This window comes from Gymnogyps californianus, chromosome 10 (genome assembly GCF_018139145.2).
Source record: "Gymnogyps californianus isolate 813 chromosome 10, ASM1813914v2, whole genome shotgun sequence".
NCBI lineage: Eukaryota > Metazoa > Chordata > Aves > Accipitriformes > Cathartidae > Gymnogyps > Gymnogyps californianus.
The window spans coordinates 11059685-11076882 of record NC_059480.1 but is presented as its reverse complement, the minus strand read 5'-3'; the positions used below and the strand labels follow the sequence as shown (position 1 = coordinate 11076882).

Here is a 17198-nt window from a genome sequence, read left to right as displayed (position 1 = left end):
TAGTAGGCAGAAACAGTCTAATCATACATATCATAGAAGATAGCTACAGCAACTCCCACTTCAAAAAGTAGGATTATCAGCATTTATGTCTTCAACCTTGCTTTATAAAGATCTAAAGGAAATCTTGACCAATACAACATTCTCAAGGCACAGAAATTACATATACCTCATGAAGAAGTTCACACTAAAGTCATCAAAAATTAAAACTACATTATACATTTAAAAGGGATACACTGCTCAGAATACTTACCTGTATGACTGTTGAAGTGTGCAAAATTAGCAAAATTTGCTGTAGCAGTTGACTGAGGAGGAGCAGCAGCAAAGATATCTGAGCCAAGGTCACTGAGGAGGTCAAATTGTTTCTTTTCTTGTTGCTGCTGTCCTTGAGATCGAACTACAACAGGAGACTACAAACAACACTGCAATTAGTAACAGAAATAAGCTGATATTTTACCAAACTAACTTTTGCAAAATACTACAAGGATAGACGAAGCATATTTCTTTAACAAGCCATTTGTTCCTGAAGTTTAAGATGCTGTATACAGCACAGACCCTGTTCTATAGTATAAGGACAGCAATCTATTTATGCTACTATGGTGGCTTTTAAACAAACTCTGCAGCAGATTTCCATGGATTAATAGGGCTTAGAAGAGTAACGTAGCAGCAATTAGCTTACAGCAACTTCAAAACTGTGTATTTAAAACTGCAAATACTGTACAAATACAAGCAATAAAACTTAATTTTACAAGTTGGAAAATAGTTATTCACTGCATTCTGAAAAAGTCTTTAGAATTCAGTATAGGGAGAGAAAAATTGAAGAATTTCATAGCAAGGCTGCAAGCCGCAAATTTCTTGCGTTTGAGTCTTAAGAGGTCCATTCAAGAGTTGCCTGTATCCTAAAGGTAAAACAGTTTCAAAAAACTGTCTTCCTTCCAAAATTTAAGTACATAGTGTTGTTTGGCTTTACATAACAGCATACAGACACTCCCTGAAAGCCACTTGATAAGACAGTTCCAGAATGCATAGCAAGTAATAATGAACATGTATGCTTTTCATCCACATATTCACTACTAATCTCATGGTTAACGGTATCAGCCATTTCATTGTTTTCAAATAAAAAACAAACATAAAAATATATCACATTAGGTTCAAACTTTAGAGATATTTAAGTAAAAGACAATCATAATTAAACTTGTCAATCACACTGGAAAAGTCTGCTTACTGAAAATAATCATGGGGGGGGAAATCAATTTGGTCAATAGAAACAAGCTTAATTTAGAACCTGATCTGCAAACACCTGTATACTTCAACAAAACACATAAAATAAAGCTGTCTTTAGTGATCATATTATTAGGTAACAGTTGCTATTGCAAGAATTCTTGTGCCACTAAAAGAGAAAGTACTGCTGAACAGTTCTGTGCTCTTCAGCTCTGTCATTACTCACTTGGCTGGGTGTGCCCTTGTTTAAGTGCAGTGTGGGTGCAGCTTCTCCCAAGAGAGATTTGAGTGGCTTCACCTCAGGTGTGCTGCTTGTACTACTAGCAGAAGACCCTGATATGGATGCGTGGACTGATGCCACCACCTTTGCTTGCTCTGGAGGAACATACCTACATTCAAAAAGAGCAACGGTTTTTACAAGTTTAACATGAAAACTTCTGCTCAACATTCATAAGACTCAAGTGTGAGAACTCGTAGATCTCAGCTTTGCTATTTTAACCACTGACCCTGCAACAAATTCTATCAGTAGTTTGCAAGATACCCATTAGTTAAATATGCCAGATATTTTTTAAAAAATGGACTAGAATTCCAAGTCATCAATATTTTATAGCACTTATTTAATACAAACCACACCTGTCTTCCACCTCCTAATAAAAGCCTGCAAAACTCTTACTTTACACTGTTGTTGACATCCCCTTAAGCCATTTCTGTTCCATCAATATGAATTACACATTGAGAAACTTCTTTAAAGTTTGTCTTCTCTGCTTCCTGTAGGAGCTCTGAATAAAGTTCAGGAATCATTTTACTTTACAGAGCTGTGCAATCTAGTCCAAAGAGCACACAAGAAGGAAAGCACACTCAAGAATGTGAGGATAACAGTCCATCTTCACTTCTGTCATAGAGGCAATTTTTATAATTATAAAGATATCTTACCATCTTTTCTTTTCATATTTTTCCTGTAGAAATTCCTTTACTTTCTGTGGATCCCTGAAGTCTGGAATTGCTGATGATCTATCATCGAATAGGCCTAGCCAAATCTGTTTGCACACCTTATAAAAAAAACAACCACAGATTAATCAGGGAAAATATCTTAATTCAAAACCCATTTAAGTTTACAATTGTTAATACATCAAACCATTAAAAAGTGTGTGGCTGCACATTTTTTGTTCCAGACTGAGCTGCTTTAACAACTGACTGGTGCACCATGTACTGGTCTAAATACTTAAAAGTCAAAAGACCATCTGTCACAGCAGGGCAAGCAAATCCTAGCATCCAATTTCACCATCAAATACTGCTTTTACAAAATATTTGTAGTATGTACTCATGAAGGGGCAAAGCACCTGATTTCTACTTGTGATCTTTAAGACTCTTCTCCTTCACCTAATTCTACACATTCCCTTACCTGTACTTCAGGGTTTAAACTGTCTCAACAGATTCCATATGCCGTAAGCCCCAGATGGTAGCTTTTAAAGGATCTGAGGTTTAGTATTTATACTTATGATTACTATTTGAGTATAGGAACTTTTTTTTTTTAAAAACAGCCTTTCTTACCATGATGTAGTTTCTATGGTATCATATATATTTCATTTGAGTGCGGGTATGAGGAGGGGGAAAAGTACTCTTGCTCTGCTTTAATTTTCTAATTGTAGTTGTGAGTGAGCAGAAGTTGAAGCAATTGCAAAATTCTCAATATGTTTAGCTTTAATTCCTGACCAAAACAGGAGGAAAGGTGACTGTTCTCAAAACTAAACAAGACCAGGAGTTGTCACACTTAAAATATTTTCTTTAAGCACTTAAGACTACTCGGCAAGTAACCTGAATATGCACCCAAACGATACACCAAACATTAGCTACCCTCTAAAAACAGACTCTGCCATTTTAGAACAGGTTTCTTCCAGAGAAGCGGAGGCAAAAAAGCTTTGTTTTTATTATGCATACCCTTTCTTCCCACACCCTTTCTGAAATAGTCCTGACCATCCCTCTTACATGCCTCCTACAAATGCTGCCCTCTATCCCTGCAATAGTGTCAGGTTTTCAGCATTGTCCCCATGACCTTCAGAGGAAGCACATGCTCTAACAAGCAAGAGCTACATAAACCGATTGCCTTGAAAGCTGGCAAATCAAGGTAGAAGCTGTGATACTTCCACTACATCATCTTCCTCAGAGATGTTTTCTTCACTTGGCCAGCTAACTTCACTAAAATTGTAGCAACTTAGCATCTTGGGGAGCGCTAGTTGTCAAATGTGATAGATCTTACAGGTCATTTCAAAGATTGCTCAGGATTAGAGAGATTAGACAGACAGCCTAAGTATGTATTTCATACTTGATGTCTCAATTTTATATAGCCTGCTTGCATGTCCAACACTCCACAGTCCTTACTGTCATCTACTGGATAGAGAGAAACAACAACGGGAAACAGATCTAATGATCAAAGGATAGCTCTAAATTAGTGATTTAAACACTCATCTAAAAATAAGATCAGTAGTTCCTACTTCAAACAAACTCAGCTATTCAGCATTCATTCAGCAATTGTACTCCACAAAAGGGTTAAGTTCAATGCACTGATCTGAGTTCGTAAATTTAAACAGTCATTATTTGCAGTATGGTAATAGATGAAACGAAACTGAAGGTATTTGTTTAATACTTCTTCATACAAAGTTAGAAGATATAAACTTAGTCAAAAAGTCACAAGTCTGTTCTAAAATAATAGCTAAGAGCATGAAGCACTATTTTAATAGTAGCAATCTTTCACATAAGCACTACTTTTTGCTGACAAAATTTATGAAGTCAAAACTTTTATGGGTATAGCTTTAAACATCTGCAGTGGATAGTCTGATGTGGGCCAGCAGTAGTCTTTCCATACTTAGATTTGTGAGTATAACTGTACCAGTCATATGATTGCTAGGAGGAAGAGGAGTCCTGTTTGTGGCTAGTTACGGAATACCTGGCAGCAGGAGTTGGTGGTGTCCAAATGTACACAGTCCCCCCCAACCCCAACTTCAGTATTGGGAGGAACATCAGGAAACACTGAAGAAAAGAAAAAGTTGTGCCTAATTTCAGACAAGCAGAAAAACAAGTGTTAGAACAGCCCCTACTTGATCCTGCACCTAGCAGAGTAACACTCCGGGCAGTACCGTGATGATGAGTTTGCATCCAGCCTAAGATGTACTAGTGAATAAAAGAGGAAGTCCTCTTCCCCCCCCATATCAGGCCATTAAATTACCCCCCTTTCTCCTACCACCCAAAACAAGTCAGATCAAAGAAATTCATCACAATTACCATGTCACTAGTACCAGTGAAATCTGCACTGAGATCAACTCACAGCAACAGTCAAACCACAACCCAGTTTTTCACCTTTCTCCCTCCCAGTTTTCTGCTTCATCTTCACCCTGAGGTGCCTAAGCATTCAGAGTGAGGGGAAAAGAAAAAAAAAAAAACAACCCAACTCGACATCAAATAGTCTCAAGGCTTCCTGACCACCACAGATTTCTAGGAGAAATCAGAAAAAAAAGGTCCTGTGTGACTTTAAATCATTTACCAGCTATGCAGCTATAGTAGATAACAGTTGTATGAATATGCAAACAGGTACGGAGGAGGACTGTGCTGTCCAAACACATTGCTGGTTTAAAAGGATGCAAGCTTCTTAAAGGCGTCAGTTCTTGCACTGCATTGTAATTTTTGCAAACCTTCAGAAAGCAGGCTTCCAAAAGTGTTTCCTGGAGCAACTAATTTCTTCTAAATACCTAAACACAAAAGCAGTAACAGCTGAAATATGCCTTAAGTCACTATTATAATTTATTTAATTAAACCTGCCAGGCACTCTTTATTGGTTCTCTGTTACCGGTAGCAGAGAGAACAGTATTACTAATTGGCAACACACAATAACACACAACCACCAAGCAAAAGAATCTAGACTTATGTCACACACGCTTCAGCAAGAAGTTCTCATTTTAACAGAGTTTGACAGCAGTAGCTATACAAACACAGGTTAAAACATTTACTTTACCACACCAGAGATGCAAATTAAATTTCACATAAAATTTCTTTACCTAAAGAGTTCTGAGAGAAAGTACAACTTCTTAGAAGTCTTAAATACAGACAAGTCCTTTAGAAAGCCAAGTTTTATAAAGCTTTAATATCACACAAGAAACTACTAAAAGGCACAGTTTTGTCTATTTCTGTATGAAGTACCACACAATGCTTTGAACATCAGCAGCCGTTCCAAGCAAGCATTCAGAACACAATAAAAGGCCTGTTGTCTTTCCTTGTTTGCTGGTGACCTGTATGCTCTTTCTAGCTATACTTTTGTTACTATCATCTGACTTGACAGGGATCCACAATACTGCATTGATTATGCTTCAAGCGAGCCATAATACACAATTTTCAGCTATCTACAAAAAAGCAAATGGCAGTGTGCCCCGTGCAATACCATAGGATAAAAATCAGAATTGGAAATTAAAATAAAAAATATTGTCATCAGAAACAGAACTTGCATTGTCATACAATTGTTGTTTTTTGAAATAGTTATCTTTCCACAGTCTTAAGTCACTAACAGTACTGAATCTTGTGCAAAGAAAAGCTTGCTGTGAGAAACGTGAACATTTTTACTGATCAGGCCATCACATTTTTTATTTCAAAGCTATTTAAAAGTTACTCCTATGATAAAGATCAAGGAAATTTATGCCATACAACTTGCTGTTGAGTTATGGTAGGGAATGATCACTCAGCATTTACATCTTTGGTACCCTGACTACTCCCCACTAATCACTGCCTTTAAATCCACTATTGGAATTTGACAGCACTTGAGATACTAAAAGATTAACTGTAAAAAAAAAAAAAACCACCACAGTGGAAATGTAGAAAAATCAAATTGGCAACTTCAGCTGCCAATACTTCAACATGAGCTTCAGTTCTATGTTCTGTCTGGCCTGACAGCTGCCTAGGCAGGACACCCGAACAAATCAGCACACAGTTATTCACAGTATGTGCTGACTCTTGCCCAGCCATTACTTGCAGGACATGGGGAAAAAAGTGCAAAAAGACAGTAAAGGGCATATAAATCTGCACAAAACGAAGCTTTAAGCAACCAGTTGCTCTAGTAAACCAGAAGTTTTCTTCTTAGTTTTCTAATACAAACTTACTATTTGAGGGGGAAAAAAAGGAAGTAATTTTCAAAAGAAGCAAAAATTCAAAACAATATATGCTTTGAGAAATTCAAATCTGATATCCCAAAGAGCATGTATTTCAAAACACCTCTCTAGCTACTCCATAAATCAATCAGACTTGCAGAGCTGATTCAGAAAATGCTACTGCTCAAGTTTCATGATACATCTTAAGCTCCATTTTAACAGAACTACTCATTCCTTTGCTTTTACAGATAACACATGAAGAAGCATCCCAACTCACCACAGAGTTACACAACATTACTATTAAGGTACCAGGCCTAAAAATTCTATGGCTTTCTGAAATCCTTCTACATCGCACCACCTTCTTGGGGAACCTCTGGTTCAGCCATTTAATATTAATACTGTTCTTTTTGCAACAGCAGCACAAATAAGCCTCTGCTCAAAAGCTCTGTTCATTCACCAAAAGCCTTGCTATACTCCTCCTTTTCATAACCAAAGCTCTATTAAGCAAAATGCTCTGCTTAGGAGAAGAGCCTGGCAAGCTGGAGCCAAGAGTAAACATTCAAGTTATGTGGAAGCCCCTAGAAACAGTGGACCATATCCAACAATCCATGATCATTGTCCACTGTCCCTGAAAAGTATAATTAGTCCATGTCCCACTGGTTTACCAGTACAGCAAGAAGAAAAAACAAAAGCACTGAAGTCAGAATGATTAAGCATATGCAGCATTTGAAAGTCTACTTTTGTTGAAGGGTTGACAGAAGCAAGACTTTGAAGTTTTATCTGCCGTTACTATATTGTGAGAGCTGCAAAGTACCAAGACAAGGCGAATTTTTATCTTGTCAGGTAACAATAAGCAGAAAACAAGATTCAGCAGTTATCTTCATGAAATTTAAAAGTTCATGAGAATCCTTTTACAACTGGTTTGGGAAGAACAGTACCTGTTTTCTGCCAGCAAGCTTCAATCCTGCAAGGGATGTCATTAGACATTTGGCAACTAGGTATTGGGAAGTTCAGAATTAGATCAGTAACTACAGCATGAAGCAAAGAGGGAAAGGGAATCACAACCAGCTTCAACCTACTCACCCTGACCTAGATAAAAACCCAGGAGGTAGCAAGGCAGAAACTGTGAGTTGCCTTAACTTAAATATATCGTTGAAAGGAGAAATTGGGCCAAGTGCATACTGTATGTTATAATAAAGTCTTTACCTATATTTCTCTTCATACCATTGGTTTCCCTGAATCTGCACTCAACAACTATTCTATTTGAGGGAGAAACTGTTTTTCCTAGAATAACTGCATTTACCTATCGTGTTTTCCATACACTATTTACGTTTGTAGCCCTACAGTTTGAGTAATTACCCTTGTTTTCAGCTTTGACAGAAAGGAACAAAGAACTCATCCCGTTCATTGCACATCTGGTACTCTGCAAAATAAAGTTGACCAGAAAGGCTTCTGGTTTAAAACTCAGCCTCCTAGAAACATTTCAGGCTTTCAGGAGTTCCAGGCAGGGCTGAAAGGCTAACAACATAAAGGTACCGGTTCTCCACAAATGTTTCGCTTTTGGTTTTGCTTCTACGTTTGTCGTCATGTTTGTGGGGTTTTTGTGTGTGTTTTTATAGAGCTGGGAAGGTGGGGAAGGACAGGCACACTAAAAAACTTCTAATAAACAAAAAAGCCAGCATTATCCATCAAATTTTGCAAAAAGCCTGAGACAATCTGAGGTTTCAGTTATTTCTATTCCAATGCTACGTATTTCAACCACCAAACAATATTTTACCATTTCATAACTATTTCACTGATACAGATCTCCAGTGTGTGTGGGAAGGCGGATATGGGAGAGACAAAGGCCTTCTGCTTACACAACACATTGAGCCACCACACTTTAGAAACTCCTGTTAGCATAGTTGTGCTAGTTAGGAATAATAAAAATTCAGTTAGGCCAGCAAAATTAAGTTTTTGCTCACGAAGCCACCTTCTCTTGTACACAGTGAGAGCAGCATGGCAAGGAAAAGCTATAATAGGGCAAGTAATTCTGCTGGTAGAAGCTGCACTTCAACTAGGAAAAAGCACACAACTAGACCCACAGCACTTCTTGTTTAGACCCAGACTTACCATTGCATAGGAAGATTACACGTCTGTCCAGTTTAAAAAGCTCTAATAAGACACCACCTTTCAGCAGTCTGGTAAATGCCAAATTAGATTTTTTCTTCTCCCCCTCCCCCTCAATATCCTCAGTTATGCACCAAATGTAATGCTGACAGTGCAAAGAACTACAGATTACCACACAACAAAACTATGTTCCAAAACATAACACTCACCACAGGAAGAAAGATTTGGAAACAGTTCCCTTATGTAAGCAAGTTATAGCTTTGTTTAGTAATTCAGCACTTCTGATGTCAATATTATTCATTAATCTCTGTAGGTTAAAAGAATTTTATACTGCCAGTATACTGATTTCAAAGCCAGTTTGGGTCCAGAAGCTATAGCTGCTTTCATAAGCACAGAGTCCAAGCTAGTAAATCCTGCTAACAAAGACATTGTTCTATACGCAATCAGCTCATGCATCTCTGTGTCGTATTAGCAGAACCAGGGATGTACTACAAGGACACCTGACTGCACAGCTCATGCTGTCAGGACTCATCAGCTCCAGCTTAGTACTGCTCTTTCCACTCCAGGGTTTCTAGGCCACATTCCATAGTAAAGGAGATTCTAGGAAAGCATTTTGGTCAGGCCAAACACCAGCTCTGAACCAGCCCCGTACTGCTACTAGTTCTGCAAGAGTGCGGGAAACTGGTACTTGCACAGGTGCTATCAGGAGTCAGGAAGACTGGCATCAAAACAAAATTAAGCACTGTTAAACTAACCCCAAGCAGTTGAGCATACCCACATAGCATTCTACTCATTAGCTCAGGTAAACATGGTCTTTGCCTCCAGAGAAACACAGATTTTCCAAGTACAAGACCATCCAAATCTTTTTTTTTCCCCACCATGTGCACATTAAAATAGGCTATTTGGAAAGGTTCTAAAATATCTGGCACTTTTCAAAAGTGCAGTAGAAAAACTATGTAACTGGTTTGCCTCATAATACTATTTTTCAGCTTCAGGGGAAAGCTTCTGAATAAATATTCACAGCTATAACGGCAACATGAGATTAGTACCACCTCCACTTTCTGCAAACCATGAGTTTACTTTCTACTACCATTGCACTACTGAATCAGAGGCCTAATCAATGTTAGCCTCATTTGATTATGAGTATTCAATCAGAACCATCTCCATACCACTCTCTCCTCATTATTCTTAATATGAAAATACAGTGTGAAAATACCTCACACTGCTCTTCATGAAGAGAACGAGGACAGGAAAAATCCTACCCAGTGAGTCAGAATTGCCTTTATCCTTCAAAAGCACTTCAGAAGGCACTTGAGGAATACCAGCTTGAAGATGCCTCCATTCTTGCTGCAAAAATGAGCTAAGCCCAACACGAGCAAAACCAGAGTCTGGACATCTGTTTATACCTGCAGATGAGTAAGCAACACCAAAATATAGATGTCTTCTAATAGAGCAGTATTGAAGCAGTAAAAACTCATCCAAAAAAACCATTCAAGTTACCTCCAAGGAATGTCTTCCTGTCACAGGTGTATATACAGGGAACAAGATGGTGTCTCACACACAAAGAAAAGCTGCTCTGAATAATCTCTTCCCAAAGCAGTTGCTTTGTGGAAGCCTTTTAGTAACTGAATGTTTCACCCACGTGTGCCACAAAGATGGCCGTTTGCGACAACTGAGGAAAAGTTACTATTTCAGATATTAGGTTGTGGGTTGTTTTTTGGGGGTTTGTTTTTGGTTGGGGTTTTTTTGTTCAGGTTTTTTTTTTTTTTTTTTAAGAGAACTTCAGCCTCATACAATACATTGACCTTATAAATACTCTTTGAAGGAGAGTGGAAAACTACTTCCTCTAAGAACAACTCACCACCTTAATAACTACCTTATCTCAGGGAAGCTTTCTTGCTCTTTTCCTTTCTATTCAGAAAGAGTGCCCTATTGTACACCATGATCTACTCATCTGGAAGCAAGAAAGCTTACCACAGAGGCCTTGGCCATGTTGGAGAAAGACTGGGAGGACAAAGTGAGAACGAAAGTATTTTACAAGCTAAAGAAAAATGGAAGTTAAACATACTAGATTGCAAGAAGTTGAGCTTTTTTTATATATATATATATATAGTTGCAGAACTAAAACAACTGAATGTTACAACTTCTAAACCATTCAGTGACTGTACTTTGTTTCACACGTCCACATTCTAAAATGCTGGACAGTTCCATGTTTGAACAATATATACACAAGAGCCACCTATGCTGAAGAGCAAGCTAAGCAAAGAAGGTTTTTTGTGAGGTCAGATGAACTTCATCTGCCCAATACTTTATCTTATCTGCAGGTGAGTGTTCCAAAGTCCAACACCAACAAGAGAAAGCAAAATGCTTATTTAACTACTGCAACATGTGAAACATGACAAAGTGAAAACATGTTTAATTAGGTTTTAAACTTCTAACAGTGTTTAAAACAATATCACTTCTGTTCAGTATTTGAGCACCTGTTAAATCTACCATCTGCAATTACAAATACCTGTTCAGTGTTACTTTAGAATTAAGGCAATGCACTGCTATCCAACAACCCAAAACTAAACTCAGGAGGACATCTTCATTTATGAGGTAGCTCATTTAAATCACTGCAATACTTTAGAGGAGTAAGTACTACAAAGACCCCTGTTTTTGAAACATAGTATAGCATTGCAGAGATCTGTGAACTTTTTTTATGTCAATAATAAATTATGTATCAATTAAATCATTATGATTGGCAGACTAGTCAGGTCTATAACGAGAAGGACAACTACACTAATCAACTGAGTAGGGATCACTTAAGGTTCCAGATCAGTGAAAAATGAAACTGGTAGCGTTCTCCAGCTGTTGCAGATTCAGCGAAAGACTGAAATTAAGACAGATGCAGGGAGGGAGGTACACACACATTTCTTTTACGCTTGTGAAGGTTAAAGCAAAGCTGGAGTTTACAATCTAATCTTATGGAAAGAGACTCCCACATACTATATCTGAACCCACAAAAGATTCTTTATTATTCTCCCTATGCAAAAGTCAGCAATATGCTATACATATATATACACACGTATATGTATATACATATATATGCAATGTTATACAGCTTTAACATGCCAAAACAATTCCAAGAAAACCTAGTCAAAGCCATTAAGAGTATTTTATAATGTCTGGAAGAGTTTAGACCTTGTTCCAGCTCTGTCTAGAGGAATCATCCTCTAAGAGTCATTTCAACAAATAATGCATATTTACCAGGATAAAAAAAGAAATTGCTGCTTCTATTTTCATTCTTCAACCTGACAGTTATGAATGGACCAAGTTTAAGTTAAGTATCAGCCTTTTAGCTAATGACGGGATATATCCCCACAAAGCTTAACAAGAACATGTTGATGAGACACTCTATAGCCTACATTCAATAGTTCTACTAAAACAGAATACAGATCCAATCAAAGTGAAGTAGAACTTCTACTTCAGAACAGAAGCAAAAGCTGCCTCAAATCCTCAATGCTATAGTATGGTATTAAAATACAAACTTCATCCTGAAATTGAAAACAGCAATAGCCACATCCAGGGTTTACATGCTCCATGTGTCCCCATAGAGCCAATCCAGCATTTACCTTGGATTTAGTTTTCATCTACTAAGAAGAACAAAAAGGCAGTACACTGGAATTTTTTGTCTTCAAAGCTGCCCCAAGCCACTCTAAACATATAGACATTTATTAGATAACAATCCTTAGAGGAAAAAAATTCTCCCTTTCCTTCCTCTCTTCAAGAATCTTCAACACTGATATATTTTCATTAAAGAAAGAGGCTATTGAAACTACTAGACGACTTTCTGACACCTACTCAGAAGAAATACAGCTACAAGCAACAAATTTATTTTTGTCACGGTACGCTCTTTCAGGAAACACTGCTGCAGTCAGTCTCGAGGTCTCGGCTTGCAGAAAAAAAAAAAGACAGATGCATACTGCCTTACACAAATGCAGAAGAAAACCCAATTCAGAAATACTGATCATGTGAATCCAGATTGTCTGGGTTGGGCAATAACACGTAACATTATGATGATCAGCTACCTAAGTGAAATGAGCTCTTCAGAAGCATCACTTCAAATGATGTTGGCTTCAAAAGACTTCTGTCTACTTTTTGCTACAAAAAAATCAAGTTTTCCTTAAGTAGTGTTTAAAAGTTTAATATTAAAGTGCCAAAACCATTTGATATTCTCCAAATAATACTTACTTCATTTCCATGTTTCTGCAGAAATTCTATTTCCTGTTGTGTGAAAGTAGTCATTGAAATTGACTTCACTCTGTGGGGTGGATTCAAGCCCCGTCTAAAAGAAGAAGCAAGAAGTATTTAGTCAGTATTCAGGAAATCTGTCATCATACAATCACTTTTAACATTACAACCAGCAGTCAGTCAGTTTTAAACTCAGGAGCCATCTCTGTAAAACACACTCATTTTGGTACTGCCATACAACTTAAGGCTGTTTAAGCTCATCTCAAAATAACATTCAGCATGCAAAGTCAAATAATTGAGCTTTAGGGGAGACCAATGCTTATAACTGCACATGCAAACTCACTCTGACACTTTCTATGCAAATTTATGAAAACATAATTAGACTTTTTTTTAAATCCTAATCTGCTTCCCCAAACTTGTTCACCCTTGCCTCTACCCTTCATCTCTCGATCTTGGGCCCCTCTGTTGTATGTAGTTTTCTTTCCCTCCAAATCCTCCCTCACTTCAACCTATTGTTACTACAACTTCTACCCAATCACTAGATTTCTTCAAGCTAAACTCGCCAGCTTAGATTCTTTTTCTCTTGCTTTAACCTATATTTCCTGTTTCCTCCCAGCATCTTCTTCTAGTTTACTTTTTGCCCCTCCATCCACAGGTCTGTCTTCTTCCTCCTCCTGAACACTACACAAGTAACAGCAAGAAAAGCAAAACCCCAATGTTTCTATTGTCCTCTCAAATGAGAGATACCATTACTAATGCAATAACTCAAAACTTAAGCAGCTCTGCCTTAAGCAAAGATTGGCACCATTCTCACATCCACGCCAGACTGCTGCAGCAGAGCTAACAGAAACTCAAGTCACTTGTGCTGCCAAAGCCTGACATTGTCAAACCCAGTTCAGTCAAAACCTGCAAGCATAGAGAAAAATCCTGCTGAGCAACAGAGCCAGTATAAGAAAAAGCTTCCTTTCTTTTCAAGCTCTTTCTTTAAATACATGCTAACTACTGCTTTTGCACACAAATACTTACAATTAAAAAAATCAAGCCGTGTTTTGCTCAATGGAAACAAGAACATTACATCCCACATATGCCAAACAGTGGAGACACTAACTCAGGCAATACAATGGGGTTAGTTTAACATTCAAGTTAGTCAGGCCTGGATTTTTGCAATACCATCTTAAAAAAAAAAGAATATACATTAACTATGACACATCAAAGAACACAAAATTCTGTGGTTATGTATGAGAAGAAGGTTTCCTGAAAGGAAGTTGGGGGAAACTTTCCAGGGATGTAATACGGGGCTACCAAATTGCTCACAAATCAACTGATAAGAATTAGCTTTATTGCTTATATTTGTTACTACACTTTAATTATAAATTTGGTTCAGATGGCTTTTAGGAATAAAAAAAATCCCTGGCATCCAATTTAAGACGACTAGTAGTTTTCTTTAAACTCCATGATTATTCCAAGAACACTAACTATAAATTAAATTGTTATCCATCAAAACAGTGTATGACAAAAATCTGATGTTCCAAATATTAACACTTTATACTCAGCTTTTACAGAAAATTTTTAGCATTTTGACTTTCTGAGTAAGTATAATGGGGAAAAAAATTGTTGTGCATTTAGTTTGCAAATTCACCTTGACACCTAAATTCACGCTGTACGTGTAAGACGACAATTCTGATCCTGTGTTAAAAAATTTCCGTATTTTTAGTTAAAAGTTGAATCCTGATTAGAACACTAAGCAGCAACATTTTAGCCTAAGTTTCGTTAAAAAAACAGATTTAAGACAATCAATGTTTGAAACACTTAGATAAAAATAAACAATTAATTGTATTTTACTAAGAAATGCAATGAACTTAAGAGTACCTTAAAAGCAGAAGTCATATACAAACCTATTGGCATATAAGTATTAATTTTACACAATGCTATTTGCTTAAGCAAATTTTTCAAATCTGAGCATCTAAAATTAGACTCCATGGTTCAGCACCTTGACAAGAAGGCAGCAGAAGTTTTATTAAGGTTAGTGAGAGAGGTTTCAAGATAGTTTATTCAACTCAACCATCAGCAAATTCATTTCTTGTCTTAAAATGTTTAAATTCCTTGGTAAATTGAAATTAACAATTTAACATCTTTGTCTAGCTGTAAATCAAATCCACATCTACATCATAAATAAACAACACTTATTAAAACATTGTATTATTATCCAAGATGTTTTTGAAGTGAATACTCATTTTAAGATGATGCAACTTCAAAAGAATCTGTAAGAGTTCTATGCAGTTAAAATTCATTGTTTCAGAGCTGGTGCTAGTATTAGGTTTGGTTGTTTGGGTTTTTTTTTTTTTTTAAACACACCTTCTTGGTCTGTGCATGTGAGTAATTACATTTCACTAAGCGACACTGCAGAATCGTATATTAAGTGACAGCATAGAAACAAATTTGGCATCAACCTGCCATTTCACAGAAATATGCTCCATCAAATACTATGTGCCAATCACTGTCCCTTGGTTTTACAATAATTATAAAAGTGGTTCTGTCTACCTTAGTCTGTTCAATTTACCCTCCTCCTATTAATTAAGATGCACAGTTAGATAGTTGTAAACTATTTTATTCACTAACACACTCACATGTTTTTCAGCACAGGCAGTATATCTAAAATTTCACACTAGGTTCTGCTGGAAATTAATTTTTACAATAAGTATGGTTTAAGTGCTATATTGTACCAATGGTTGCAATTTAAAGGCACTGCACAAGTTATTTAAGCAGTACCTACTCTACACTGATCCACTAGGGCTCTTCAAAGTATTTACATCAGCAAACATGTATCTTCAGTTCTGTTAAGCAGCAATATTAAATGTACTTAAAGCACAGATAAGATTTTGTTTAGCCTAACTGGAGACGTCCTACACGCTTCTCTCTCCAGTGAAGACTGCTCTAGAGTTTTAAGGTTCAGGTTATAAAGTTCCCCAATTTACACATTATAACCATGATGTGGGATAAGATGAATTCTCATTTCTTTTACACCCTCCTGCTAAAGGAGGAAGACATGCCCCCCTCCTAAAGGTCAGATCACAACACAGAAGCGTCAGATGTCTTGCATGACGAAAGAGAGCATGTTGCCACATCAGTGGTCCCGGAAGATTGGAAATCCTGAACATAACTTTAATAGCCATAAATGCAAAGTTAACTATCAAGCCACAGTACTATACAGACAAGTATTTTTTATGTTTATTTAACATGGCAAGGGGTGGGGGGAAGCCTATGAAAAGCCTCCTCTTACGCTAAAGCAGTGTAAGAAGTCAGATTGGAACAAAGAATTCAAGACAAGAGGCTGCATTATACAGCATACAAACACAACCCAAAACATATGCATTATCTTCCTCAGATAAATTACTTCGATTCTACCATTAGAACAGCTAAACCCCTATTTTTTGATTTCTAACTAGCATGAGCCACTTTCAATAACATTATACCCATGAACTGACTAGAATCTCCCTAAAACCGAGCAGCTGTGGGATTTACAAAGCAGAACTCAAGAACCAAGCCTAAGTACTAAACCTACTCTTACTTCAAAATCCTAAGATATTTCATACCCTTCCTTACCTACAGAGATTACTCGATGCCCCAAATGATTCACAAACAACTCATCTACATATGGGGGAAGCTTACTGGTAGACAGCCAAGTACAATTATTCCTTATGAGGAATTAACAAACCTTCTTTTTTGTAGGAAAAATGTATCTACCACTTGCTTTGTTTCTTTCCATGTATTTGACAAGTGTTTTGCACAGTTCTAATGCTTTACAATGTTCCCCGTTTAATAGGAGACAAAATAGATTATAGTCCCTTAGTCCAAGTTAATAATGCCTAAATCTAAATTGACCCTGAACAAATATTTGCAACTTGCACCCGTGCAGTGGTACCAGTTACTCCTTTCTCTACTATAGAGTTCCTGAGGAAGACAGCAACCAACCGCTACCTCAGCACTTAATCCAGATCGCACCTATCTCCTAAGAGGCCCTTGGGAAAGATGACCAAGTAAGACGACTATACCATCTGCACTTATCCGGCACACCATAGCTAGAACATCCCATATGTAGATCCCACTCATCACTGCCAACTTCTTCAGGCACAGCAATGGTTATTTCTGTGGAACAGCACTGTGACCAGAACTTCCAGCTATGAGACTATCCTCCACTGACCCTCCACTGAATCAGTCCAAGCTTCTAGTGACACAGCCTATCACAGGGGCAGCTACAGAGAACATGAGCAGAACATGAGATCTCTGTTCTTCAAAGAGCATTGTTAAAACTGGTGCTCTCGCAAACAAAGGAAGCTTTAAGGCCACTGACACAAGATTCTGAAGTCTGGCAATTGAAACATTAAACATTCAAAACACTGTCAACGAGCACTGAACATTTGTTACTAACATCATTTAGTAGCAAATTATGGTTGAACTTGTAATTGTTGGCAGAGCAGCCACTGCTGCATTCATCTCAAACAAATGTCA

At 37.4% G+C, this 17198-nt stretch overlaps 1 protein-coding gene across 5 annotated transcripts in view; it reads right to left on the bottom strand.

Moving 5' to 3' along the window:
- Nucleotides 1-17198, bottom strand: part of AGFG1 (ArfGAP with FG repeats 1) — a 37328-nt gene that overhangs the window by 14730 nt on the left and 5400 nt on the right. For all 5 annotated transcript variants that reach the window (XM_050902698.1, XM_050902699.1, XM_050902700.1 and 2 more), the window contains exons 2-5: nucleotides 12690-12783; nucleotides 2152-2267; nucleotides 1445-1607; nucleotides 251-407 (exon numbers count right to left, since the gene is read on the bottom strand). In XM_050902698.1, the coding sequence (XP_050758655.1) occupies nucleotides 251-407; nucleotides 1445-1607; nucleotides 2152-2267; nucleotides 12690-12783 (530 nt within the window). The remainder of the gene's footprint in view (nucleotides 1-250; nucleotides 408-1444; nucleotides 1608-2151; nucleotides 2268-12689; nucleotides 12784-17198) is intronic.